Source organism: Poecilia mexicana, unplaced genomic scaffold (genome assembly GCF_051168715.1).
Source record: "Poecilia mexicana isolate PSO_F unplaced genomic scaffold, ASM5116871v1 scaffold_22, whole genome shotgun sequence".
In the NCBI taxonomy this organism is placed as follows: Eukaryota; Metazoa; Chordata; class Actinopteri; order Cyprinodontiformes; family Poeciliidae; genus Poecilia; species Poecilia mexicana.
The window spans coordinates 18599699-18627014 of record NW_028263391.1 but is presented as its reverse complement, the minus strand read 5'-3'; the positions used below and the strand labels follow the sequence as shown (position 1 = coordinate 18627014).

The following is a 27316-nucleotide window of genomic DNA, read 5'->3' as shown; positions in this document are numbered from 1 at the left end:
AAGCAAAAATTGGGCAGAAGGAAGATTATCGCTGGTTCCTAAATTAGTCTGAAAGAAGTAGGAAGCTTATTTCACCGGAAAATTTGTATGCAGTTTGAAGTTGCTGACTTTGTTGTTTTTATTTTACTTTTTTACACAGTGGTTCAGCATAACTTAAATCTGTAGGAAATTTAACTAAAGTAGGGCTACACGGCCAATATTTCCCGGTTAAATACTGTAAAATCAGATTTTTTTAAAACTTTCTGTTAAAGCATCAAACCCCAAAACTAATTTTCAGCCTATAAATGCATCAAACCAACAACATGTACTTAAGTGTGCTTTTTTGACTTTAAAATTACAGATTTATATTTTGATGCATAAATCTAGATAACCTTATAATGTCTTCATTTTCTGTTGTATTGTATTGAGATGACACCCAGTAGAATGGTAATTAGTCACACAAAAAAAACAATGGCTGCTACACTGTATTGAAGATGTGTAGCTTGTAGAATTGTCTAATAATGATATATTTAATAGATATTTTAGTTTGTGAGGATAAAATATTATTTTTCACAATGGTATGATGAAATATATTTATATTATTATAGTATTAGTTACTGAGGGAAGAAAACTCAAATTTAAGTGTTCTCAGTTTGAGGTGTTCAAAATAATGTCAGAGGAATCAACAAGACGTGAGATCCTCCTAATATAGATAATGACCGTTTACTTCAGAAAGCATCGACAAAAAAAAAAGCCCAAAAAATTTTTTAATCCTGTTAATCACAGTTCTGCCTAAAATTGGACAAAACCTTACAAAATCCAAGATCAAAAATTAGCCAAGAAACTCTCATCTGTGCATGTCTAAAAATTAATTAAAGGCCCTTCTTCATTGTTAGGTTGACAGGTCCTGGACCCGGTGCGGTCCTGGCTGGAGGCCTGTTTGCTGTGTCCAGGCTCAGCTGGCAGTGGTCGATGGTGGCAGAAGTCTTCACCCTCAGCAACCTTTTCATTGGCGTTCTCTTCTTCTTGACGGCCAGCTTCCACTGTGCTGAGAACTCCTGGCAGAGGAGGAAGGTGGTCCTATCAAACCCATCCTTACAAATCTGTCATCTTCCTTGTTAGACGTTAAACTGATATTGGTGAAATGTTGCGATTGTTTCTTTCAGATTGCGCATTGGGGCGCATTTTGCTGCGGCCTGGGACTGTGCAACCAACACACTCTGGTCCTGTATGTGCTGATCATCATTCCCTGGGTCCTTTACCGACTCTTTGCTCTAAAGGTAAAACTACTCTTACATACATACAGTAAACAAACAATATTTGTGAATACTTCAAAAATCGTATTCATTTTCAAATTTAAACAGGAGCTGTCTTTTTTGGGCCTTGTAACTCTGGGACTTTGTTTCATCGCTGGTTTTTTCCCGTACATCTACCTACCCATCTCGTCCTACCTCAACAGCGCCCGCTGGAGCTGGGGGGACCAAACTACCCTTTCCGGTTTGCTGACCCACCTGCTGAGGGCAGAGTATGGGACATTCAGCCTTGTACGTACTGGTTTATGGATCTGCACATCATGTTTTAAAAAAGAAACTTCTTGTTCTTGTTGTAGTATCTGGATTATTTTGCCCTTTATAGTTTTTAATCTATACTTTTCTGTGTTTTATAGGCAAAGACAGAGACCTCTGTGAGTCTGAGCTCAATGCTGCAGTGAGTTTATCAACGTTACCCTAATTATCAAGTATCTTAGTATATAATTGATGTGATTTTTTATTTTTATTTCCAGCATGTTAATGTTCCTACTACATAGTACTTACTACAAAACAGGAACCCTGTCTTCTCCTTGAGTTTTCAGTGTTCAAATTGACACTCATATGTTGCAACAGAAAAATGATCCAGATGTGTTCCACTGATTTTGGAACAAATAAACTCTTAGAATACAGCCAGAGTCAAGTGGTTTGGTTCAAACTCTGACCTTATTCCAGTAGAGAATATGTTTACTTTGTGTTGGTTTATCACGTAAAATCCCAATAATATGTCACTTGTAATAGTAAAGTGTCAAAAAGTTTTTACAAGTTATTTCAAGTCCATGTGTAGATATTTTATAATCACATTCATGTCATTGTAGAAAATTGTTATGCTTAAAATTCACATTTTGCATCTCTCTCTCTCTCTCTCTCTCTCTCTCTCTCTCTCTCTCTCTCTATATATATATATATATATATATATATATATATATATATATATGGCTAAATGTTTATTAACATTTTTCTGGTTCATGTGCAGAGTCTGTGTGAATTTGACTTGTGTTTGTAAGATGGAGCAAAAGAGAAACTGTAAAAAGTGCGGGCTTTGATCTCAGACACACTGAGAGCACATTTAGTTTCTGAAGATGGAGGACGCAGCCACTCAATGCTTTATGGTTATGGTGGTTTACTCAGGTTTAACTGCAGACACGCCAATCTTCTGAGAGAGAGCCAAGAGTCCCTTCTTCCTTCGCCGCTCAGTCTGGCAGCTTTTGTTCTTCCTGTTCCACTCTCTCCCATCAAAGAGCTGAACCTGCTTACGGGGCCAAAAACGCTGTGTTCTGTTTCTCTTGCAGTTTGAACTGATCACTCAGCTCTGGTGGTGAACCGTGACAAGCTGTGATGACAAACACTGCAGCAGAGCTGGAGAAATTGTATTTTTTTCCCCCCTACCAATAAATATCCTCCTTTTGCTCTCCGCCACCGCTACAGTCTTCCCTGCTATCTTTCTCCAACTGATGGGACATGAGAGGGTGTGTGGGTGTGTGTGTGTGGGGGGGTTGCATGTTCATCTTAGGACCCCCCACCACCAGACCCCCCTCTGCCTGCCACCCACCCTTTCCCATCACCCCTGCTGCTTGACGGACACGCACACCTTCAATATGGGGGAAAGAGACGAACATGACAGGCATGTCGCTGCGGAGACGTAAACCCGCCGGAGACGTTGACACACACTCACGCAGACACACTCACCAGCACATCACACACAGCATTCATTGGGAGATATAGAGACTCAATAAGCTGTCAAATAGAGATGGGTATTAAGGAAGAGGCAGGGAACTATCTCTCTGCACTGAGCAAGCGCTTTGTGAATGACAGGCGCTGTGAGGAGAGGACAGGGTTGCCGGGGATGGATGACACAGTCATTCGTATCTGTCAATCCGATTGAAAGAGGAAGCACACAGTCCAGGGAGTTTGTTTTCATACGGTTTGATAATTGCTGTCCTTGACTTCAGTATCATGAAGGGTAATTGAGCTTGTCTTTGGTGTCCATCATGTGCTACATATCCGTATGTGTGTGTTCTGTGTGTGCAGGGCCCAGCTGGACCACTGCCTGGCGGATCTCTCTCCTCCTGTTTTGGTTCTGGCAGGAATAGGCCTTCTCTTCTCCCTGTGGGACAGGTAGAATGAGCAAGATGGCAGCACACAACACACAATACTCAGCAGCCACTTCTCAATGAAAAAAAAAAATAATCCCCTGCAGTGAAAGATGGCTAACAAAACCACTGACAAAACGCTGATCCTGAAAAAGGAGAACACAAAACGAGGCTGAGGCACCTCGCTGTCAGGCTGTCACGACGCTCCTCATTCAGATCGAGTGGGGTTGATATTTATTTAGGATTTTCAAATGTGTCTGTGTGTGCCAGTAAGTCACTGTGTGTGTGCGTGTGGCGTTGGGATCCAGTAATTTATTACATTGGTGGCTTTGCTGGGGTCTGTGGGGTGGTGCTGATAAAAGCCCAGTGCTGCCCTGGAGCTCTGCAGGGTACCAGCCATTCTCAGCTTCCCCCTGAGGTGCACTTTAATAAACCACACAAACACATGAAGAAGACCAAGGTCAACCTTCGGAGTGCTAAAGGGGAAGCAATGCAAATTTTAGTTTGTACTGTGTTACGCATCAAGAGTCGTTTTGCAAATAATTGTTTTTCTGAACTCTGTAGAGATATAAGGAAATCATGATTAAAGAGGCAGTATTGTGTTTTCTCCAGGCTTATAGTACCATTTTATAGCACAGTCAAGTAACTATGTTTACTTCAGATGTTATAAAATCCTATATAAATCAAATATGACTTAAAAGAAATTAGATTTTCTAACTTAACGCCTTAAAAACCCCTGCTCTTTCAGGAGCATTACACTGAGAAGTAGCTCATGTAATGTGCAGATGCACAGTTCTTGCCAGGTGTTTGCTAATTGCTGCTGGCTAGTCTGAAGGATCTGAGTAGGGATGTGGTGGGAGAGGACTGCTCTGAGGTGAAAGCTTCGAAACTGCACCTCTGAGGAGGAGCTGTGTCTCGAAGGCGGTGCGAGGTCTGCTCAGGCGTTTTGCACAGCTGAATTAGGAGATTAAAGGATTTCTCAAACAGGCATGAAAGAATCAAGGCAACTCTCCAAGTATGTTTTTGATGAAGGAATAGCATTATAACACGGTGTAAAGCTCACAAAAGTAAATTTTGCATAATACTGCCCCTTTAAAAGCAGTTTCATGTATAAAACGCCATCAACATCTCGTTGCTGGTGAGCGTGGTCTGACTGAGAAGAGTCCTTTCAGGTTCAGATGATGACGTGTGTGTGTGTGTTTTTTTTAGTAATCTAAGTATATTTTACAGATTTACTGTAATGAGTTTGTGATTCAGAGGCTGGCAGCTGCTCTTTATGACTCATTAGGAAATCAATCATGCACCTCTCAGCTTGCTAACACATGCAAGCAGCTTGTTAGTGCTAATAATCATTCAACACATTTTCAAAAATATTTTTGAAGAAATATTATGGTAGATAAACATGATATTGAATAGTATATTCAGTAGGTCAGTGTATTTCACTAAGATGAGCAACAAGTTGTGGATAACTGTGAAGTGGAAGTAAAAAAATATGCATTATTTTTACCTATTATTATTATTATTATTATTATTGGGGGTTTTTTTTACAAACAAACCTCGGCTCCATTCGCAAGAGTTTTTCTGCCTTTAAGAGGTTTTATTTTTTTCATCTTTTTTAATTGATGTGTCTGTTGTGTTCTTTGGTTTTTAAAATGCCGTTTGTTCACCATTGTTTTTAACAAAACTTAGAGGCCAAACTCTGTTTACTTATGAAATCAATTGGAGTTTATTCAGAAATGTAACAAAAAAAACATCTTTTCAGATTTTCATTTTTAAATACTTTTAAACCATTAGTCATTGTCATTTTATGTCAAAATTATGCATGTTCTGTGTTGGCTTGTCTCATAAAATCAGAGTAGAATACATTCAGGCTGCTGGTCATATTAAGACAGAATGAGGGGAAATAGGACTAGTTTTGCATTATAGCTGAATACTGATGGACTGGAAATAAAAGCAGATGACTATGATCGGTGTCGTTTCCTGTTTAGGACCTGCTGCTCAGTTTCCTGGCTGTTGACTGCAATGCTGCTTGTCTACTCTCTGTTTTTTGCATGGAGAGCTAACCTGGACATTAGCAGACCGTTACTGCTTGGAGTGGTATGCAACAACACGTCTCTCTTCAACATCCAGTTTGAAAGATATCAGCTGCCTAAAGTGTTTTGCTGCAGCTCTTTAAGTAAATGCACTGTTATTGTTGTGAGTACATTCGGTGCATATTTTACATGTGTGTGTTTGACCACCTGCAGGTGGAGCGTTTTTGGCTCCAGAGTGATGCTGCAGTTTGTGTTCTGGCCGGCCTCGGTTTGAGCCACGCTCACAGTAAGATGGAGAGGTGGCTGGGACACGGGGGGCTGTGGAAGACCATCGGCTGGGTCTTCACCTTAGCTCTGCTGGGACAAATGGGACGCACCAACCACAGGTGAACATTTATCATTGACTTATGAGACAAACAAACATGTACCAGTGCCATCTTCTAATGATAAAGAAGGGTAATATTTATTTTATTGGATGTGAAATAACAAACTTTAATCCTGATAAAACAGTAAGCGATTAAATTTGTTGCCTTTTAGTTAAAGAGGAGAAGAATAAAAGTAAAGTCAGCATTCGAAGCTTCCTTTCAGAGTTTGCTGTTCGGGCATCATTTCTGTCCTGTAGATTCGTCGTTAAACTCTCCTATTTTGTTGGGGCTCAAACTCCAGTTCAGCTTTGTGACATTCAAGTTTGCAGACAATTACAGAACCAATTTTACAACAGCAAAGATTCTGATCACAGTGGACATAATTATTATAGCTGCATTGTATTGCACTTCCACAGGCTATTAGTAATTCCAAGCTGTAATTGTGTTTTAGCGGCAGGCTTTTTTAATTCTGCACAATCTTTGAGCATTTATCTGTCAGTTAAACAGTACTCCTGCTGCAGAAGTTACTCTGGAGCCAAACAAATACATCGCCTTGAAAAAAGGTTTATTTCCCCAGAACTTTTTCAGTTTTAATCAAGTTGCAACAACTAACTTTCTAAATAAATATATTCTACTGAGATTTCATGTGCTAGATCTACAGAAAGTAGAGCATCATTGAGAAGTGGAAGTAAAGTCACATGAATTGAACTCAGCCTGCTTCAATCAAATATACCTAAGTAAAATCTAATAGAAGCTGAAATTAAAAAGAAAATGAAAACTATGATATTTATCAATGTGCTCCATCATTCCTGACTGAGGCTGATCATAAAAAAGAATAATCTAAATGTGCAGAGCTGATAGAAACTTACCCTGAAAGACTTGCAGCTCTAATTGCAGCTAAACTGGTTGTTGAAGACAAATCTGTAAAATGTGAAAAACTTCAAAGTTTAAGCCTTCTGCTTTTATAAAGTTCGGGCAGAATAAAAACTCCCTTTTTACTTCTGTCTGAAATCCCTTACCCAGGTGCATGTTTTTCCTGAGTCAACCTGATTTGTTTCTCCTGCACTTCATCCCACAGGTCTGAACTCCACATGTCAGGTTTTCCCTCTGTGCTTGTTGGTAAAGGCTAAAGAGAGGCTTGGTTAGCATGCAGATTCCACTCGCAGGGCTCAGGCTGAGATGTTAGCTGTCCGAGAAGGCAGATTACACCAGCGCAGCGCCGCGGCGTGCCAGACAGCCATCACTGAGCAGCTTTGATCAAGCAGGAGAGCATGGCCTGTGCTGTCAGACCGATCACACCTGTCTCCCTACGATTAGATAGGCAGTCAGAGAGCTGTTTGAAGGAAAAGGGTGAAGGGGAAAACCAACGACTTCCCCTTAGAGCACCCAGAAAGCATACATGCAAGCATGTACACATCTGTATATATAACACAGATCTCCGAGGCTGCACTTATTTGTGAGTTGAATGGATAATAATTATTTCAGGGAGTGTGACCAGAGCAGGAACGATGTGGTGGAGCGGTTCGGCAGGGAGCTGCTGGCCTCCTTCCCAAAAGACTCACTCATCCTGACCAGAGGAGACCTGCCAGGAAACTCTCTGCGCTACCTGCACTTCTGCCAGGACATCCGGCCTGATATCCGCCTGGTCGACCAGGAGGTCAGGACCTCCATGTCTGCTGCCTCTATTAACTATCCAACTGTTCTCCTTACGGTTCTGATAACAGTATAAATCAAAGAACCAGTGCAGATTATTTTTTATTATTTATACATTCATTTCAGTTACACAGACCAAATAGATTTTAGGTTTTCTCTGAAGTATGTAGATAAGGAGTGTTTCTTATAGTATATATGCAAGAGAGGATTTTATGAAATCCTGTATGATGAATGTATATAGCAACAAAAATATGGCTTTATTTAATTTTAGAGTTTGAAGTCAAAATTATTTTTGGTTGCTAAAATGTTTTCTTAGACATGAGCATAGATTTAAATGTGCCTGTGTTTAGACATCCATATAGATTTTACTAAAATTTTTTATAACCATACAGAAATTAAGATGCATCTATTAACTAGCTATTAATTCATATATGTGTGTGTATATATATATATATATATATATATATATATATATATATATATTTATATATATATATATATATATATATTTATATATATATATATATAGTGACCAACTCTGATGTTTGAATTGGTGGTCAGTCAATAAATATCCAATCTTTGTCCCGATCAGTGAACCCACCATACAACCAGGTCGCACTGAGGAAAAACACTTTTCACTGCAATTATTGAACAAAGCAGATTAAATGAAGTCATAGGAAGCACAACAGATCTAAGAAGCCTCTAAAGGAATAGATGTGTCGATTGGTTATTCAGGCTACTACAGCTGAAAACAGGAAGCTAATCATATTTCAGCCAAGTTACTCTGTTTCATCTTTTTAAAGAGCCAAAGTGTGTCTGTGGTGGATCATGCTGAATTAGGAAATGCTGGCAGCCTTTTGGAAACCTCTCTGTTGAGTTAAGGGTTCACTAAATATAAGGAATATAAGCAGGGATTGCTAATAGTATCCGCTCAACAGAAAGCCCTTATCATGTTGTCTCTGTTTTGAAAAATACCTAAAATCCTTATTAATTTGGTTTTATTTATATTGAGAGATCTCTTCAATCGTCACCTGGAGGATTTTTCTGAATTTGCAGACTTTCAGTGGTGGAGAGAGACAGACAGACATGCTATGTTGGGAAACTTTGATTGAGAAATCATTACATTAAAATTTATTGTTTTGATAATTCAATTTTCTAATTATCCAGAAAGTATCGAACAAGTATTTTTGATCTTATTTATAGTGGAAATCATCCACAAAATTTCTGATTGGTGCATCTCTAAAAATAACACTTTGGTAATCTTTTTTGTTGTTGTTGTTGTTGCTACTTATTCAAAGGTTTTCACAAAGATTTGTTGATCTTTCTTGTTGCTAGATGATGACATATTCTTGGTATGTGACCAAGCTGGGGCAGCATCTTCCTGGGGTTCATTTTCCTGGCCGAAGGTGGGACCCGGTCCAATCCGAAGAAAAGGACACCTTCAGTCTCGAGCGGTTCCTGTCCCACAACCCACGGTGAGTCTCTGACGGAATAGGGAAGAGATGAACAGCTAAATAGCGAGATGTTAAATTGAGCGACTGGAGTGGGAGGGTAACAATGGTCCGAATGAACAAGTGGGTGATCTAATAAGGCAGAGATCAGTGGGGACGGTCCACTCAGCCGTGAGTGCAGGGAGAAGATAAGCCCACAGAACTGTTAAGGCTGGAAAAGAGTTTGATGAATTACAAAAGTCAACTAATCAACTGGCTTTGGTTGCAGGATCTCTGCTGGACTCAACGCTGCTCCCTGTTCTCACGTCTCCTCCCCCAGGAGGATCTAAAACCCTAAAACTGTTTGTGCCTGGTTAATACCAAGCCCACCAGGGGGCAGTGTTTGCCAGGCCAACAATATTCTCCCTCTGTGGGGTAATACTGACCTCTGGGATTAACCCCCAGGGTTGGTGAGCAGCACAGGGATAAAGTGAGGCCACAAGGTGTTGGGATGTGAAGAAATGCTTGTATGTATATTATTTCTCAACATAAATCACCTGTTTTTTCCTCAAACCCTCCTCACCATTATAGGAGGGACGTGTTTGCCTGCATCGGTCTGACTGATGGAGATCCCAGCTGGGAACGTAGCTTCTCCCGTTGGCCTTTGGGTGTGTGTGACTACCTGGTTCCGCTTCAGAGGCAGTTTCACCCAGAACGCTGGGCTGAGCGCACCCGCAGCCTCTATAACTGGAGTGAGCCACACAACAGGTGACCACTAAAAACAGGAAACCATGTTTATGACCACAGAGTTTGTTCTAAAGGTGCCACAGTTTCACTGCTTCACTGTATTTACACAAAAAAGTCAGACATATTTGGATGGGATGATCTGATTGCTTTTATTTGAAACAAAAAGCAATAACTGTCTCCACTGCTGCTAAATTAATTTAACATGTTGAATATTAGTTACAGCAATTTTGTCTGTTACTCTTATTCTCAGACTAAAGCAAAAATACTTGCCTGATTCCATCTCTATAAATTTGATCATCAAGAAATAATATTACTTATTATTTATTCAGTAAATAATAAAAAAAAGTGAAACCCATGTATAGAAACATTACACAGAGTGATATATTTTAAGCATTTATTTCCATAAAATTTGATGGCTTACATCTTTTGAAAACTCCAAATTCTCAGTAAACATTTCTCAATAAATATAAAGCTAATAAAAAACATTTGTTTTATGACATAAGTGTCATAGCACGTCTTACACCATAATTGGAAATACTGCTGGCCACCGCCCTCCAGTAAGAGGGTTAAGTGTCTTAAAGTCATTGCTAAGGAAAGGATCCAAGCAATTAATGGAAAGTTGAGTGGAAGGAAAAAGTGTGCTTTAAGAAAAGGGTATCTGCCTCCTTGAGAGGATCATGAAATAAACCCAATATCGTAGGTCAGCTGAGCAGAGCCACAGGCTGACTGCCTTCATGTCACTCAGCACAGACGCAGTAATTCATGTAAAAGAAGCTCCAACCACATTCTGAACATATTGACTGTATAGTTTTCAATGATCCAACATTTCTGTATTCAAATATTTTTCATTGGTTATTTTCTGAGACATTTAATTTTAGGTTTCCCATAGCTGGAATATTATAAATGAACAGAAATGACTGCTTAAAATATGTCAGTCTGTATAATGAATCCATGTAACATGTTGAATTTGGTAAAAATAATGAAACCCTCTTTCAGCCATATGATCAGTAGTGCACAGCAACAGGTGGGGGAGGGGTAACACTGAATTCCTCGTTTCCACTAAGCGGTACGGCACGGGTCGGTGTGGCTTGATTCTTTCTTTATTTAGGAGAGCGATTCCACCGCCACCGAGTCTAGGCAGGCAGTGTTCAACCCAAACGCCTCCACCCGAACCGTACCAGACCATTGTCCCACAGACCCAGGAATGCTGCATTACGGGTCGGTTTTACAATGTAAACGGACAAAATATGTACTGATCAGCACCGACCTGAGCCGTACCACTCAGTGGAAACGAGGCATGCGTTTGAAAACTCTGGCAGGAATGGTAAAACGAAATGTTTTTTCAGGTTTGAAACCTTTTTATGCCATAAAAGCCAGTCAGTACCTGTGTCATAAATTCTTAGGGGCTTAAATATTAGCAAAGTGTAGTTTTTGCAGGGCTGCTGCTGACAAAAAACAGACAAATCTTTAGAAATAAATCCGCTTGCTACTTTTTCTCTCTGTGGTCTCCCTTCCTCAGACTCATGCAGGGTTTCCTCACATTGACTTCGTTCGGCGCTCTCCATGCTGCGATCCTCCTCTTTGTGAATGCAACCAGTGCAAGACATTAGGCCCTCAGCCATTTGAAATGAGACTGAAGATGAAAAATAATGAGTTTCTTATTGCATTTTGTCAATAACTGTGTCAAAACTGGAATTAGTCAAAGCTCCATATTCTGTTGCTGTTGCCAGCAGCCCTTCTTTCACTCACATATCCACGGCTGAATACTGTGACATTATTTCCCGCGCCCTCACGACAAGCGTGTCCGCAGATGCCCACAAGCCAAATATTAGCCGAGAGGCCTTACTGCTAAAATATTCTTTTGAAGAAGAGGTCAAGCGTCTGCACTCGGGAAAGCGAAGAAAGACGTGGTTTAACCGCATGTCTAATGTGTTAGCTGGTATTGTTGCTCAGTCATTTCATGTTGATGCATTCTTAAAACCTGCAACGTTATCATTGATCGCTACAGGAATTGTGCTTAAACTCCTGCCTGAAGCTGTTTTAAATAAACTACATCTGCTTGACTTTGAACAGTTTTCCTCCTGCGTCCTGGGAGCGCGTTGCTAACGAGGAGATGTGGCAAGCGAGGTATGTTTAAACATTTCACACAATATATGGACGTCTCTGTATAGTGCAAATAAAAAGCTGCGTCACGATGCATGCTGGGCCCCGACGACATCTCCATAAACCAGTCTTGTGCGGTAGAGCATCTACATGTACATTCTGTTGGGTGGCTGCATCTACATAAATCACTCCATCGTAGTGGTGCGTTTGAGAGCGTGGATCTGCATGACTCATCCATCCAGCACTTAGCCCTGAGCTGGCGTGCTTTGTTTCAGGATGAAGACGGCTTTCTTTCTGTTTGACCTGGCAGAGAGGACACAGGGAGAGGGGAAAGCGCGTCTCTTTGAGCTGTCTTACACTGTGAGTCTGACCTTGTTCAGGGTCCCTGAGATCCTTAAAAATGCTTGAATTTCATTTAGGTGCTTTCAAGGTTAGGACAATTTTGTAATGAAATGCAGCCTAATGTTTTATTAAAACCCTAAATTTAGAAAACATTACTTACAATTGAAACCAAATACTTTCATACACCTAATAAAAATATTTTTTTTTCTCACTGTTTGAAGTTAGAGCAGACTAAAGTTTTCTTATTTTAGCTTATTTAGAGTTACCAAAATTATTTCTGTTTACCAAACAACAACAAAACCTTTATTTTTGAATATTTAATAGTGAGTTATAGATCTGTGTAATTGAAATAAAGGTTAACTTATATTTTATACCTTAAAGTCAATTATTGAAATTTGTGTTTTGTTCTTGGACCAGTCAGGTGTATAGGTGTATACATCAAGTTTTGGTAAATTTTAATTTACCTTATTCTTGCTGCAGAATACCATCACAAAGCATTATTTGTCACAGTAATAAATGAAATATAATAGTCTTTCTTTTAGTTCATTTGTGTTATTTTAATCTTCAAAGCGTGGTGCTGGAAATGTTTGAGGACTTGCCTTGAAAGTGCTTGAATTTTACAGTGTAAGACTGTACAAACCCTGCTTATTAAACATGCATCAGACAGAAGACCAACACACGTAGTGTTTGCATTAGTTTCACACACCTCTCTGTTGTTTGCAGCTGTATAAAGAAATTGTTGAGGCCCAATCTGAATACCCTCCAAACTGGGACAAGAACCTGGCTCTGGCATGCGAGAGGCTGCTCCGCTCTGCCCAACGGGGCTACAGTCCAGACCACCTGCTGACCTGCAGCGTTCAACACTTTAGTCTCTACCTGGAGAAAGAGCCCACCGATCCCCAGGCGGCGGCCATACGCTCAGCCGTTTCCCACCTGCTCAAGGAGAGAGACAGACTGCGCCAGAGCCGGAAGCAAACTCCATGATGGAGTCCTGGAAAACCCTCATGGAGCCGAGACGCCAAGAGCTTGCTCCAAATTTGACGAAAGTGCACTGCTGTGGGAATTATCATGTATTTTTTACATTAAATGTTTAATTTTGACTGTATTTTGAGTTTTTCAAATTTGTTCTTTTGCAAAAAAAAAAAAAGTAGAAAGAAAAAGCTTTAGTGTTATTTACATAATTTTCAAAGTTGATCCAAGCCTTCCAAAAACATTCATATATCATGTAGTTTTCACATTGCAACCAAAAACTAGATATTTTATCAGATAAACAAAGTGTTGCAAAATTGTGAATTAGAAGATAAATGATAAAATATGGTTTTCAAAATCTCTTAGAAATGATCTTAAAATGTGTTGTGCATTTGTGCTCAGTTACCCCCATCTACTCTGACAACAAGTATCCCCATAGCATGACACTGCCACTACCTTGTTTCACCACAGATATAGAAGGTTCAGGGTCACATGCATTGTTAGTTTAATGTGAATGAGAGTTATTTATATTGCAACCACATTTCACATACATTCATACACATATACACAGATCAATAGGTATCTAAAAATTGGAACAGATAAATTTTAAACAGGAGTTTATAGGTGGCAAAATTCCCCAGAAATTCTAAAAAACTGGATCAAGAACAGGCAACCTTTTGAAGCAAATTATGAAGAAGAGCAGGGTGCCTCAAGACTTTCGTAAGGTGTGTTAAATCTGAGTCAATGTGATGCAGATCAAGTGGCTAAATTTCTCCTTCATGCTACCATTTGAGTCAGAAATGCACTCCAGAGAAATCCTGATAATTTCTTGCCTTTTTAAACAGAACTCTTGCATAACAACTCACAGCCACATTTCCTACAATATATCATCTGTCCAAAGGAGGAAAGGAGCTGGACTTGCAGAAGCCTTTCTGACCTCAATCAAAGCCTGAACCCATTCTGTTGTCTTTCTTTTTTTTCCCCCATCTCTGCTGTTCTGCTCTCAGAGCTTTTAACGTGCAGATTATATTGCCTCGGCTTCTGCTCTAGTTTTCTTTTTCTCACATTAGGATGCCAAGGTCGAGATTGAGGGAAACCCAATTTAAGGGGCAGAAATGGGGGATTAAAACGGTTGTTTAATCTAGGGCAGACTTACACCGTGCCATGCCATGCAGTGTTCAGTACACATTACAAGCCGTACACACAACCCTCTCTATCCCTCCATCAGTTTGTCTTCGATGGTCCTTTAAATGTTTAAAACTAATGGATTCAATAAGTGTTTTTTTTTTTCCTCTTTTCCTACCTAACAGGGGGGCTTTAATCCCTTCTGGATTTAAATGAAATATGAAATGTCACAATGCCAAAGACCCTTTTAGAGGTGTGTTTCTGTGTGCATGTGTGTTGATTTTTGCGTGTACACACGCTTAAATCTGCACTCAAGCTGTTTTAGCTGCCAGGGAGGCACGTAAACAAATTTGATAAACAGATTGGTACAATGAAAAGCAGTATGTTTTGATCGTTAGAGAGGTGCACTCATGCTAACTCCACGGACATGCATAAACAGTGTGATAGGCTGCTCTCCACTTTTATTAAAGCCAACACACACAGAGAGAGAGAGAGAGGATTGCAAACAAACTAAATTTGTCAATTTTTGAAGACCCTTTTTTAGAGATGTGCTGAATTTCGAGTCTGTTTTCAAAGTCTAGTTCTTGTAAAGCTTTGACCCGACTCTGATCTCTGTATAAGAACTGCAATGTAAGAAGTACAACATTTGCTTTCCTGCCATGAGTCACTAATTGTTCATGTTGGGACCAGAGACAACGTCACGTCATAGCGTGAAAGCAGTTGCTGTACAGCAGGGGTTTTGCTATTATTTAAAAATTAAGACAAACAATTACAGGTTTCACATTTTAAAACAAAATATTTTAGAAATATTCTGTGAAGACGCCGCAGAATATTAGGAGTGGCAGTACACGTATGGTTGAAAACTGTTTTTTCTCATAGAAATAAAATTAACAATCAGCTAGTTTTGATGACTTACTTTTGTACACATTAATGTAGTCCGCTGTCCTTCATGTTGCATATGCATCTCTGCTTGAGCACATTGATTCATATGATAGCGTTACATCCTCGGCATGCCAACTGCTGCAGAAGCCAGTTAGCCACTCATTCATTTACGTCAGGGCAATTTCAAGTGGTATTTAACAAGACTTGCATATTTTTTTGACTGGGAGGAGGCAGGGGAACTAACAAAGGGAATTACAAAAAGATTCCTGGATGGGATGAGAACCCACAACCATCTTGCTGCAAGGCAGCAGCTACAGCACAGTGCAGGCCAACTGCATTTAGTTAATCTATTTTTGTTTAAAACAGTAATACGGTGTGGAAACTCTCTAATCATCATTGACTTCGGATGTGATCTACAGATCCATCTCCTCAGTTTACTTGTGTTCTTGGTCAGGGCTGCTGCATTTTGTTTCTCCAGCTGTTGGAGATTCAACTGGAAAGCGACGGACAGCGAGTACCAGAGTAGTTTTCTCAAGATGAAATCTGCTGTTTCTGCTTGCAGGTCAGTTTAGTGTCTGTCAATGATTGGATGATGACATTTGACATGCAGTTGCACGTATAGCTTCGCTCCTCAAAAAGCTGCAAAGATGAAACTATTTGAATAAAGATTCACTTTTTATGTAGTCTTTATTGTCTTTAAAAAGGAGCAGATTTGAGACTAGAAGAAAATGAAAGTGTGAAATTATAATTTTCTGCTTTGCTCTGTTCCTGTCCACCTTCCCTGCCCCTCTTCTCCTCTCACCCGTCCGTTCCTCCCTTCTCCCGTTTCCGAGAGTCAGTTGCCCACCCTAAATCAGCAAGCTGCCGAGGATTGTGGGAACCCGTGGAATCGCCGTGACCAGGGATGCAGGCAGGGAGCCACAGCAATGCTGGAATGTGGGGCGTCTGAAGAGATAAGAGCTGTGAGCCCGAGCCAAGGAGTGAACAGGGATGCAGCAGGCAGGGTGGAGGGAGGTGGTGGTGGTGGTGTTGGGGGGGGGTTGGCATGGCAGAGTGAGGAGGGTGAGACGGAAACAGGGGCGGCTGCATGTCTGTGAATGGGGAGGCAGAAACACAACACCGTAAACAACCAGAGTGCAAGACAGAGTGAAACGAAGAAAGAGGGGAGTGAGAGGGGGGTGGGGGGGGCACACTGGAGATGGGAAGCCAGCCTTATTCCTCTTTGCATTTCATTTACATCCTTGGCCGTATCGACCAATCGGATTGGGAGCAAAGCCCAGGGCTTAGGAGGGGAATAAAAAGACAAAATGCCTTTGCTGCTCTCATCCCTCCCTGATAATACCCCTTCTGTTTTTCTTTTCTCCTTTTCTCTCGTCTATAAGTAGATACTGTCCGAAATGCCAGCAGAAAAGCGACACCTCCGCTTGCTGTGTATCTCAGATAGACCGAGCGGGAGCAGGGGCTGAAAAGACAGCTTTAGCGACTGGGCCTATCTCCACTCCTCTCCCTGGCTGGGCTGGATGGAAGCTCGGAGTGGAGAGAGGCGGAGGGCCGGGTGTGTTGGTTAGTGTTTGGGAAAAGAATAGAGGGTGTGAGAGGCATGATATACTAAGCTGGCAACAGATTTCACCGAATCTTACACTCTGAAAAACTTTGCCTCAAGATCCCTTTTCTAAGCATGAGAAACCTGTTTCAAGGATGTTTACCAGGTTCCACCCATCTTTGTGAAGGTTGCAAATTACTTCTGCTGAACTTTACATATTTTTAGCTAAAGGTTGCTCGCTGGTATTCTACTCTTTCTCACAAAATTGCAGGACTTTCCAAAAGCTCAGTGTCATATTGGTTCTTTGGTTGAATGGAATGTTTTCTTTCTCAACTTATCAACGTGTATTGGCTAGAAATAGGCTCATTAACACCAGCCTGTGTTGTCCTGATTGACTTGTCTCAAGTTTCAGTTTGCTGTCGCTCTCCAGTTACATGTTCTTGTTTGTGTTGTGGAGGGTCTTTGTGTACCAGGCCCGGTATGTGTTCAGGTTTATTTGAACAGGTGTTTGCACATCTCTCCATTGTGTATCTGCTTGCGTTTGGGTTACTTTGGGCCTGTCAAGTCTTCTTTCTGTATTTATGTGGCTATGCTAATGTTCAACAGCTCACATCTTTGCATAGCTCCTTGTAGAGGTAGTTAAAGGGAATCAAGGACCCACAGTCTACATGCTTTGCATTCTCTTTCCTAAAGTATCTCTTGCTCCATAAGATTGGATGAAGAGCCTCTGTTTATACCATTTTTTTTTTCGGTTTGGTTTTACCACAAATTCCCAATTGAATTTAGATCTGGAGCATTCTGAACACATACTGGGCTTTACAGCATTGACTGTGAGTGAATCTTTGGTTCAGACTCTTTTGCAGCTTTTAGCATGTCTTCTCCCAGAATCATTCTGCCTTTTGCTCCATCTATCCCCACATATTTCTAGTTCTTCACTCTACTCCCATCTGGTTACCAATACAGAACTTTAGTCTGGGAAAAAAATCATCTTAAGAAAAGTTTGGTCCCCCTATCATCCCACTAAACAAACTCCAGTGACAATCGTCCATTTCCTTGTGTTTTCCCTTCGCTCTGACTTGTCTGCTGTATCCTTTCATTCCTCTTTACAACTGTGTCCTGCTTTATGTTGTTTTATTATATAAAATTACATAAAATATGCTAAATAGGGAAATTAACGGCACTATTGGTGTATCTTTCTGTGGAGGAGATGTCGCATCCAAATTCTGCTCTGTGGAAAACCTTTCAGACATGGGCGCAGTCTGTCGCTTACCTGCACCAGACGCTTGTAAGTGATAAGGTCACCTTAGGACCCCCTCTACCTTCACAGCCTCCTCATCCTCCTCAGCCCACACAACCTCTCCCCTACAGTAAATCAAACCAAACAACAGAGGCTGATGTCTGAAGGATTAGAGGTCAGGGGTTTGGGGAATGCCACAACCAGTTTTTGTTTTTTCCAGGATGAATCTTCAAGCGCTTGCTAATCTCTGGCCGCCGGCCTCGCATACCTCCAGTGGTCTTCCTCACTGGGAGATGGCGTTGCCAAGTGGGTTCTCCTGCTAGGTAAGAGGAGCTGATTTGAAGGAGAGGTGTGAGGCGCTAAGAGAGGAGTACAATGTATCCTTTATCCTCAACCAGATGTGTGCAAATGCATGTCAGCCACAACATTTTAGTCTGGAGTTCCTCCCCGCATGTGTACTCTGTTGTGTACTTTCAGCGCGCATGCATAAAGTTTGTTTAATCTGCCAATTTTTTTTGAAATGTGGAATAACTTTGACTTCTCCATGGCAAACCGAATATTATCCGCAAGTTCCCGCTGTTATCTTGTGTACACACATTTGTTTATTTGATACAGCCCCTCTCCGCTACAGCACTTTTGTATATCAAAGACAGCGGTGCGGAGCGTAATTGAAAATGGCTACCGTGGAGAAAGGTCTCTCTCTGCTTTGACTGAGGAGAGGTGGAAAAAAACTCATTCTCCGCTCCCTTCTTAGATCTATTTAAATAATTGAGGAGTAAACTGACAAATTAGACACCTTTATGGAAACCCTTGGGGTCTCTCCGGGGTCTTCCACTTTTCCCAGTACAAGAGAGTGCCACTAGGCACGGGATAATATCTTGTGTGCTTCGAGAAGGGAGGGGTGATGTACTCCACTGGGCCAGGAGGGGTTTCGCCAATCAAGCGGGCCACACTTCCTCCCCCAGGTTCTAATTTTGTGCCACATTAAAGAGCTCGGCCTCCATTTAGGACACAGAGAGACATTTTCATAATTTGCCGGGTGTCTCGGCTAGCTCGAGGTGCCTCTTCCCTCCTTTTCTCACTCTGTATCTGAATGGAGGGCCTGGGGAGCAAGAACGGGAAATTCATTCGTCTCCTTTCAACCAACCAGCATCAGTTCTGCATAATGTTGCTGCTAGGTGTGTGCACAAGCAAATATTTATCTCTTTATTAGCTCCCCATTAGACCTGAAAATTATATGCTATGTGAAACCAACACTGCGTATTGTCGTCTGCGGAGCTACTAGAAATCAAGTGTTGTTGAACCATCAGGGTTAATTCGATTATCAATAATTAGCAGTTAGTTGTGTTTTTGCAGAGGGAGAAAATATTTAACACAGCAACTTTAGCAGCTAAATTGATCCATATAAATGAATGAATCCAAACAAATGAATCAATTTATTTAAAATGTAGCACAATAGTGTGGGAATATTTGAACATACCTACTGAAATTTATTACACACTTTTAATGAAAACTACAAGATCTCTTCCATGTGGAGAAGCTAGTAGCATGGTGCTAAGTTTAAGTAGATTATGTTCCCTTGAATATAACATGAAAACACATTTTTATTTAGATACAATGCAAATTGAATACAACAAAAAAAAAAAAATTCTCAGTTACAGTATTTTATCTCTGAACTTGATAACATACATTTGTGTAAACTTCATTCTGGTCCATCATCACCATATTTCTTATAACTGTAAAATCATAGCTTGTATGACCTTCGCATTCTGAAGGTCGTACATGGTGCCAAAGTGCTTCTCATATGTGTGGATTATGCATCATAAGGCAACTTGGCTGAATTAGAGTGAAAGCAGTTTGAGATGATTTGGCATCTAAAAGTTCTTTAAACAACATTTACCCTGCTTTTCCTTCACTGGTGGAGGCTTACGCAGTGACTGTGAGAGGAGATAACTGTGACTCAGCGCATTATTTTGAAATAGGTGTTCTTTCCACTTTGGGTTTATAGTTGCAACATCTGAAAGATCAAGAAAAATATCAGTAACCAAACCATCCAGGTGTTTTGCAGCAGGAAGATATTCAGAGAGCTTTTTTGCTTCCCTAAATTTGGATCCAATAGTACAATAGTTAAATAATGAGAAACTGGCTTATATTAACAGGAGGCAATTTTTTTCTGAATAGTGTCAGATTTCTTGGCTTTCTGTGCATTTTTCCTCCTAATTTTCTTCTTCCTTTCAATACTTATTCCTCATGTCATTCTACTTTATAACGCTTAACTTTATTAATGTATTTGCATGGGTTGATTACTTTGGTTTTAAATTCCACTCCAATTGCCCCCCTAGAAATGTATTTACTTATATATATATATATATATATATTTTTTTTTTTTACATGGTTTTAATAGTTACGTTCAATGCTGTAACATTGTTCCACCGGATTAGGATAAGTTTTTTAGGTTGTGTGGAATACCTATGTCTGGGCAGAGTTGTTGCATGACACTGTCCATTCATGCTCTGCTTGCTTCTGCGTCGATTCATTCGTGATGATTGGTCACATAATTCAGTCTCAGGGGGCATTCCTTCGCTGACAGACAAGCTAATCTAAAATCCCCCCAATTTACAAATGAAAATCCCACCATCCAATTGAGCTAATAGAGGGACTTGAATGGGATAATAAGATGTGGTGTAATACTGTGTAAAAAGCCTGTAATGTTGTGTTGGTGTAAGAGCCTGTGCGACTGGATGTCTGACTGTTTGCAGCGATTATGGAGGCCTGCAGGCCTGGCGGCGACTCCGTGGCTGGGACAGGGAGCTTCCTCCCTGGGCATGGAGATATGCCCGTCTGCCCCTTCTGCGGCTGGAGCTACAGGGGAGCAGGATGTCAGGAGGGAGAGCGCTCCCTGCGAGCTCCTGTCGCCGCCGCCGTGGTTGGGTCTTCGCCGCTGCAGCACTTGCAGATGTGCACAAACAAGGGAGGATTAAAGCAAAACAAATCTAAACAGACAAATGGAATTAGAGTGATGGGTGTCGGTGGGCTGGTTCACAGTGATAAACATAATGATGCTCTGTGTATGTGAGTGTGTGTGTATGTGAGTGTGTGTGTGTGTGTGTGTGTGTGCGTGTGGGTGTGTGTGTGTGTGTGTGTGTGTCTGGGGGATTATCAGTGATTAGGTGTGTGGTGTGTATGGCTGGATGACTGCTTCTGGGTGTCTTTGTGTGTTTGCCTATCTGTCTATGTTTTTGTAATTATGTGTGTATATATTTACCCTATTTCTAGTTTATGTGTGTGATAAATGAGTTATTTCATATGGCTTTGCATGTGTGTGGTTATGTATTTTCGCTTTGGTTTCAGGGTCACAGCCCTCTCCTGGCTTTCTCTCCGGTTTTGCGTCTCCTATTCAGACACACGTTTTGAACCGAAACTCTTCACCTGATATTGCTTTAGCAATTAGGAAGAAACTCATCTTGAAGAGTGCTGCTGCATTTATCTGCAGATGTTTTGTTTTCTCGCACCAGGGATCCTACGAAGAGGTCAGGCGTGTGGAGGAAGCAGCAGGAGGGCCGGTGATCAACAGTCTGGGCTTCCCTGCTAGGAGTCTGGGATTAGGACTAAACCCAGCCCTGCCATATGGGCACAACACATCCCCAACATCAGCACCTTTAGGACCCCTCGTAGTTTCCCTCTTTCTTCTTTGAAACGCATGGAAAGGTGAAGCATTCTCACATCAATCAATCAATAATCAAACAACCAATAAATCAGTTTATATTAATACAACTCCATGTGTGCAGCTGATGTTCATCGTATTGAAACCAAGATCACAAAAATAGATAGAATAAATAAATACGTTTAAAAATATAAATTAACTTCACTTTTTTGTGACCGCAAATCTTATTTATAGAGCACTTTACATAGTGACTCTAAAATTAAAGACGGATTAAATAAATCATAAAGAAATAAGAATGCATATATATCAAAAATAATAAGAAAAGTAGATGAATAAACAAATTAATTTAATTTATTAGGGAATTAATGTCCTATTTCCAGTGGGAGGAGATTTTTTATTATAAATTTTAATAAATTGTTGCTGTAAAAGCAATAAAATTTGTAAATAGAATGGGTAAATCAGTATGTCAAAGTAAGATTTAATTTAAGAATAAAATAAACATCAGCTAAAATCCAAACTAAAAGAACATCTCAGGTTTGTTATCTGTTCTCTCGGTTGCTTTCAGGTTTCTATTAAGCTCCACAGATCCGGACTGTGATAATAAAAAGGTTCCTCACTGTTGCTTTTCCTTCTTACTTTTGGTTTTATCAGAAGACCCAAGTGATCTGCATGGTTGTACAATGAAATCAAATCTGACAAATGTCTGAAAATATGACTGTAAAACGTTTTAAAAGTCCAATGAAGACACTTGAACTCTCTCTCTGCTCTTTGTCTCTGTGTGCGCAGCTGATGTTGATCAGGATTTAGCATTCTGAAGTGTTTTAATCATTCAGACCTGTCAATTAATCCACAGGTAACAGCTGAGAGCAGATTGCATAAAGGTTTGATTAATTCAGTCATTTCATGGGTGGATCCGTCGTGTTTTCGGAGGAGCTCACGGAAAGGTGGTTGCCTCTTCAAAGTGTGGGGCTGTGGACAGTTGTGGACAGTCAGCAGCTTCAGCAGGGATATCAGAAATGAAACTTCCAGGTTGTTTTGATGTGCTGTAGTTCAGAGCCACAGGCAACACTGAAATGATAAAGTGCATGTGTGCAGGAACGGCTCAGGCATCAGCAGTGGGTAGATTGCTTCCTGCTTGACTTTTATCACACATAATTTGCACTAATCAGTAGTTTTGATGCTGACATAATTCATATATTTTTGCTCATTTATTGTATCGATCCAAATTTCAAACCCTGGTTTAATAGGTTAAAGAAATACATACGTGAGTTAAATCTGCATTTCTGTTGTCATGGCCTCGCAGTCAGGTTAGCAGGCTTCAATAAATATGTATGACAAACGCAGACGTTAAAATTCAGCGCAGCGCCGACCTGACCCAGTGGGATGGCAGCCCACCTGGCTCCATCATCCACTGGTTCACCATCAAAACCCAGAAAATCATCTCTGTGTTACTAGAAAGCAGATTACACGAGACAAGTGTACAGACAAATAAAAGATTACAGGCTGTGAACATGTTTCAGTCTAATGCCCTTTCAACATGCAGTGCTCAGCACAATGCTTCCCTCTCCCCGAGCTAAATTTGGATTCCCCTCGTATTTTTCGAAGGATCTGCTGGCCAGCCGTGTCTTCGCCACGAGCAGAACCTCAGTAATGATGGCGTTCCACGCGAACGGCCCGTCTCCTCAGCTGTATTAGTTAGGCTTTGGGGTTCAAGTGACTACAGGGTTTAAAGACTGAATTTTTTTAAGGAGGGGGGAAAGAAAGACTCTCTGTTGTTCTTGAAAAGCTGTGTTTATCCTGGATTAGAGACACCAACATGTTAATAATTGTTTCTCACAGAACTGCAAAGAAGCACTTTCCTGTAATCCCCTAATCAGGCATTACACCTCTGAGCGAAGCCACAACGCAGGCGCGTGGCGTCTGTGACGCAGCACGCCCACAGTGTGTAATACGCTCACATCTCCAGCACCACACCCACCATGTGCAAAAAAAAAATGCAGCTCCATTCTGGCTTTTCATGCAGCTTCATCATCCATTTACCTCTTCTGTTGAGATTTTACTGTCTTTTCATGATATCAGTAAAATTTTATTTTGCAGCTTTAATGCATATGGTTGCTTGCATACCTATTTACTCCAACTGGGGTTTATTTTTAAAGTAGCTTGTAGCTTAATCCTTCATCAACAATATATTTTCCTATTCAGACATTTTTACTGCAGTAAAATATCTAACAGGCCTAAAACTGAACTTACTTGGTCAGATATTATGCACACAGCCTCTTCTAACATGTTTGCCCATACATCTGGCTGAAACCCGGCCCACTCAGCAGTTTGTTTCAGTTTTAATTTCTCATCAAGCCATGTCTGTTTAGTTGGGATTTTTTTGTTTTCACAAATATTTTTCCCATTTGTTTACTTTTTGTGATCATATTTAGCCCTGAATGTTTGCTTGTTGCTTCTGCAGCCTGTCTCCTTGGAGGGCCCCGGCTGGGGAGTGCGGTGTGGCGATCCGTGGGGATTAACCTGGAGAATTTAATTAGAGGAGCTGTCGTCTCTGACATTTCAATCACCCCGAGCTGGTCAGCCTTCTAGCAGTGCTGGAGCTGGACCTGTGGAAGCTGTCTGCATGGGAGGCAAGAAAGAAGTCGAGGTAGTAGAGTTCAGAGGCAAGACTAGTGTCTGATTTGTCCAGAATCCTGGTTGAGGAAAGATGGAGGGAAGCCTACTTGAAAAACATGCATTATATGTTACACTGATACTAACACGCTACTGAAACTGATGCATTTCAAGCATTTATTTCTCCTTATTTTGACGATTATTACCTACGGTTGATAAGAAAACACAGTGTTCAGTAAAAATCCAAATTTTGAAGGCATAAGTATTTTTAATAAAGAATAGTGTGTCTTCTAAAAAATATGTCCAAGTACTATTCAGTATATTTGGTCAGGACTCTTTTTGCATGAATCACTGCATCAGCTACAGACTGTGACTCTTTTGAGGCTCTGTGGGTGAAGTGAAGAACTTCATAATGGTCCTTTCTATAATAAAAAAAAATTATCTGTTTTCTTTATTAAGATCATTTTTATTAGTCTTGTGTAATTTTCTCTTTTTTGAGGGACTGAATCTTTGAATTTTCCTGTCTGCAATCATTCAAATTCAAAGATGAGTTACTGAAATAAATGCACTTTTAGTTAAATTTACTGAGGTGCACCTGTTGATTTTCTTGATTTTAACCAGAAAAGAACAGAATAATGATGTAGATTTCCATTATTCAATCAATGATGATCTTGAGGAACGACATTGTTAGGTAACCAGAAATAGCGTGGGGTAATCACTATTCCATCCATGGCCACACTATTGCTTTGTAATCCTGATGCTAAACTCCCCATTACTCCATCTGGGACCCAACAACAGCCCACCCCCTCCACCACACACACACGCACACACACACACACACACACACACACACACACACACACACACACACACACACACACACGCACACACACACACACACACACACACACACACACAGTCAAAGCAACTGTGGCTGTCAGGGTTTTCCGTCCTGTTTGCGCTTGCCTGGAGGAAGGGAGGGAGGGAGGAATCATGTCCTGCAAATTAAAAACGCTGCTGTAGGAATGTGGCCAAATCCCACCGGAGCAACCAGCAACCGTCTCTCTTCCAGCGCTGACCCAGTGGTCAGTGATGAATCCCCCTGTTTGTATTCTGCACGCACGCCGGGCCCCGGGGAGCGCTTCTGCACGCCTCCTGTGGGACTGCTGGTAATTTAAGTCAAACATGATGTCCCTGCTTGTTTGACACCCTTTTAAAGCGTTTCAATCACACGTGTGTTTGCTACACGCCGTCCTTGTCACACTCGTTCAAAGACCCAATCAATTTTATTTGATCGAGTTTTCCATGTCCAGACAATTATTTCTTTTTTTTTGAATGAAGTGGTTGAACTGATAATTCGTGAGGGGTTAAAGGTCCTAATTGATGTTATAAAGGTGGATTTTTGTAAAAGTAGGACCTCGCTCCCCTCCCCCAGTACGCCTCCCCCTTTCTCCCAGCAGGCCCCTTCAAGTTGTGGGCGGACTAGTGTCATGTGCCACTAATTAAGGACTCTTAAAGGGCTATGGAGCATACTCATTAATGAACTGTAGCTTCCTTACTGTCCATTGACTGATTAAAAAGGGGAGGGCTGATTCAGTTTGGGTGTCTGCCAGTTCAGTTAAACCGAAACATAGCATCCACATCATCTTTTTATTGAAATAAAACTAAAGAGGACATGAGTGTTTAACTTATATTTTACTTAAAACCAAGTAATATTTTATTAGGAGTATTTTAACTTAAAAAAAAAAAATCAGTGCCTCATATTTTGCCTGTGTTCATGTATTTATTCATTCCCATTAAGACAATAACACCACCACCAACAAGGAAGTGCCAGGTGCCCCCTCCCTGCCACTTGTTTATTCCATTTTCATGGAAATGCAAAATAACAAAACAAAGCAAATGGCCGTATTTGTCTTTATGAAAGTAGGCCAAACAACCGCTGACAAACAAGAGGGGGAGTTGTAGGTCAGGGTGCCACAAGCCATGTGTAACCGTGCCTGTTGAGAGAGCATGTCACGCTGTAGTAAGCCACAATACACACAATAACATGCAGACACTCCTGCCAGCATGATGTAACGCTGTCTAGACTAAACAAAAACACACATGGACATTTCTCAAAGCGAAAAGGTCTTTAATCAAAGACCGATACAGTTTTGACCGGAAAATTAAGTAGGTCAGATACAGCGCATCACTAATGTGGTAAAAACTTTGAAATTTTTCACATTTTGTTATCTTGCGACAACAAATATCAATGTATTTTTATTTAAATTTAAGGTGAAAAACCAACAAAAAGCAGTGCATAACTTTAAAGTGAAAGGAAAAGAAAACAAGCTTGCAAATATTGATATTGTTGCCCCTAAATAAAGTCCAGTGTAGCCAACTGCCTTCAGACGTCACCTTGTTTATAAATCCAAAGTCCATCTCTGTAATTAAATTTAAGAATAAATAGAGCTTTTCTCTGAAGGCCTTACCAATGGCGACTCTGGAGGTGACCATTCAAAGTTCGGCTCAAGCCTAATTGAACATGTGGTTTATGGTGGTGTCTTGTCGACCTACATGCAAAAACTCTAAGTGTTGAGGAAAACTCACAGTGAGTGTAACAAGTTTAGAAAATGTGCTTTTATTTATTTTTATAATGTTTGAAATTTCACCAAATCCTGATTAATACTGAAGAATCCTATTTTTGTGTTATATTTTAAGGATTGTATTATTTTATTTATTTTGGTAAACACTACTACCTGTACTGTTGCTTTAAGAGAGTGTTCTATGACATTACTGTACTACCCTCAGTTGGCGCTAGGCTGCCTGAGGAGAGGTAGGAAAGTTTCTTTGCTCTTGGTTAAGTTCATGTTTTTTTTGATATTTGTAAAATAATTGAAAGCACATGCAGCTGTGAATGTTTATGTTTTAATACATACATTTCTTTTGACAAGTTAAGAAAATTTTGTTGTAAATATTAGAGCTTATATTGTTATTAGTTAGTCACAGGGTTTCTCCATGTGCTTATCTGCTAGGGGAATTCCGACTTCTGTGTGTGGAAGAGCTGCATGCTAAAGGGCTTTCTGTATTTCTATTTGTGCAGGTATGTGTATTTGGTTCTTTTGTTCTACAATGTTTAAGCTGGTTGTATTAAGTACACAAAACATCTGGGTTATGTAATTATCTCAGTTTCCTTTATTTTTATTTTTGTATTTTTGTATTATTGTGAATTTATTTCTGGGAACAATACTG

General features: G+C 40.5%; 1 protein-coding gene across 1 annotated transcript in view; it reads left to right on the top strand.

Moving 5' to 3' along the window:
* The window catches only part of tmem260 (transmembrane protein 260), a 29369-nt gene extending 16212 nt beyond the window's left edge, over positions 1-13157 (top strand). The window contains exons 4-16 of the mRNA XM_014987070.2: positions 876-1053; positions 1146-1259; positions 1344-1523; positions 1646-1686; positions 3318-3404; positions 5368-5476; positions 5626-5798; positions 7263-7434; positions 8766-8905; positions 9452-9628; positions 11681-11734; positions 11986-12070; positions 12776-13157. Of these exons, the coding sequence (XP_014842556.2) occupies positions 876-1053; positions 1146-1259; positions 1344-1523; positions 1646-1686; positions 3318-3404; positions 5368-5476; positions 5626-5798; positions 7263-7434; positions 8766-8905; positions 9452-9628; positions 11681-11734; positions 11986-12070; positions 12776-13036 (1771 nt within the window). The 3' untranslated portion in view covers positions 13037-13157. The remainder of the gene's footprint in view (positions 1-875; positions 1054-1145; positions 1260-1343; positions 1524-1645; positions 1687-3317; positions 3405-5367; positions 5477-5625; positions 5799-7262; positions 7435-8765; positions 8906-9451; positions 9629-11680; positions 11735-11985; positions 12071-12775) is intronic.
* The last annotated feature ends 14159 nt before the right edge of the window (positions 13158-27316 follow it).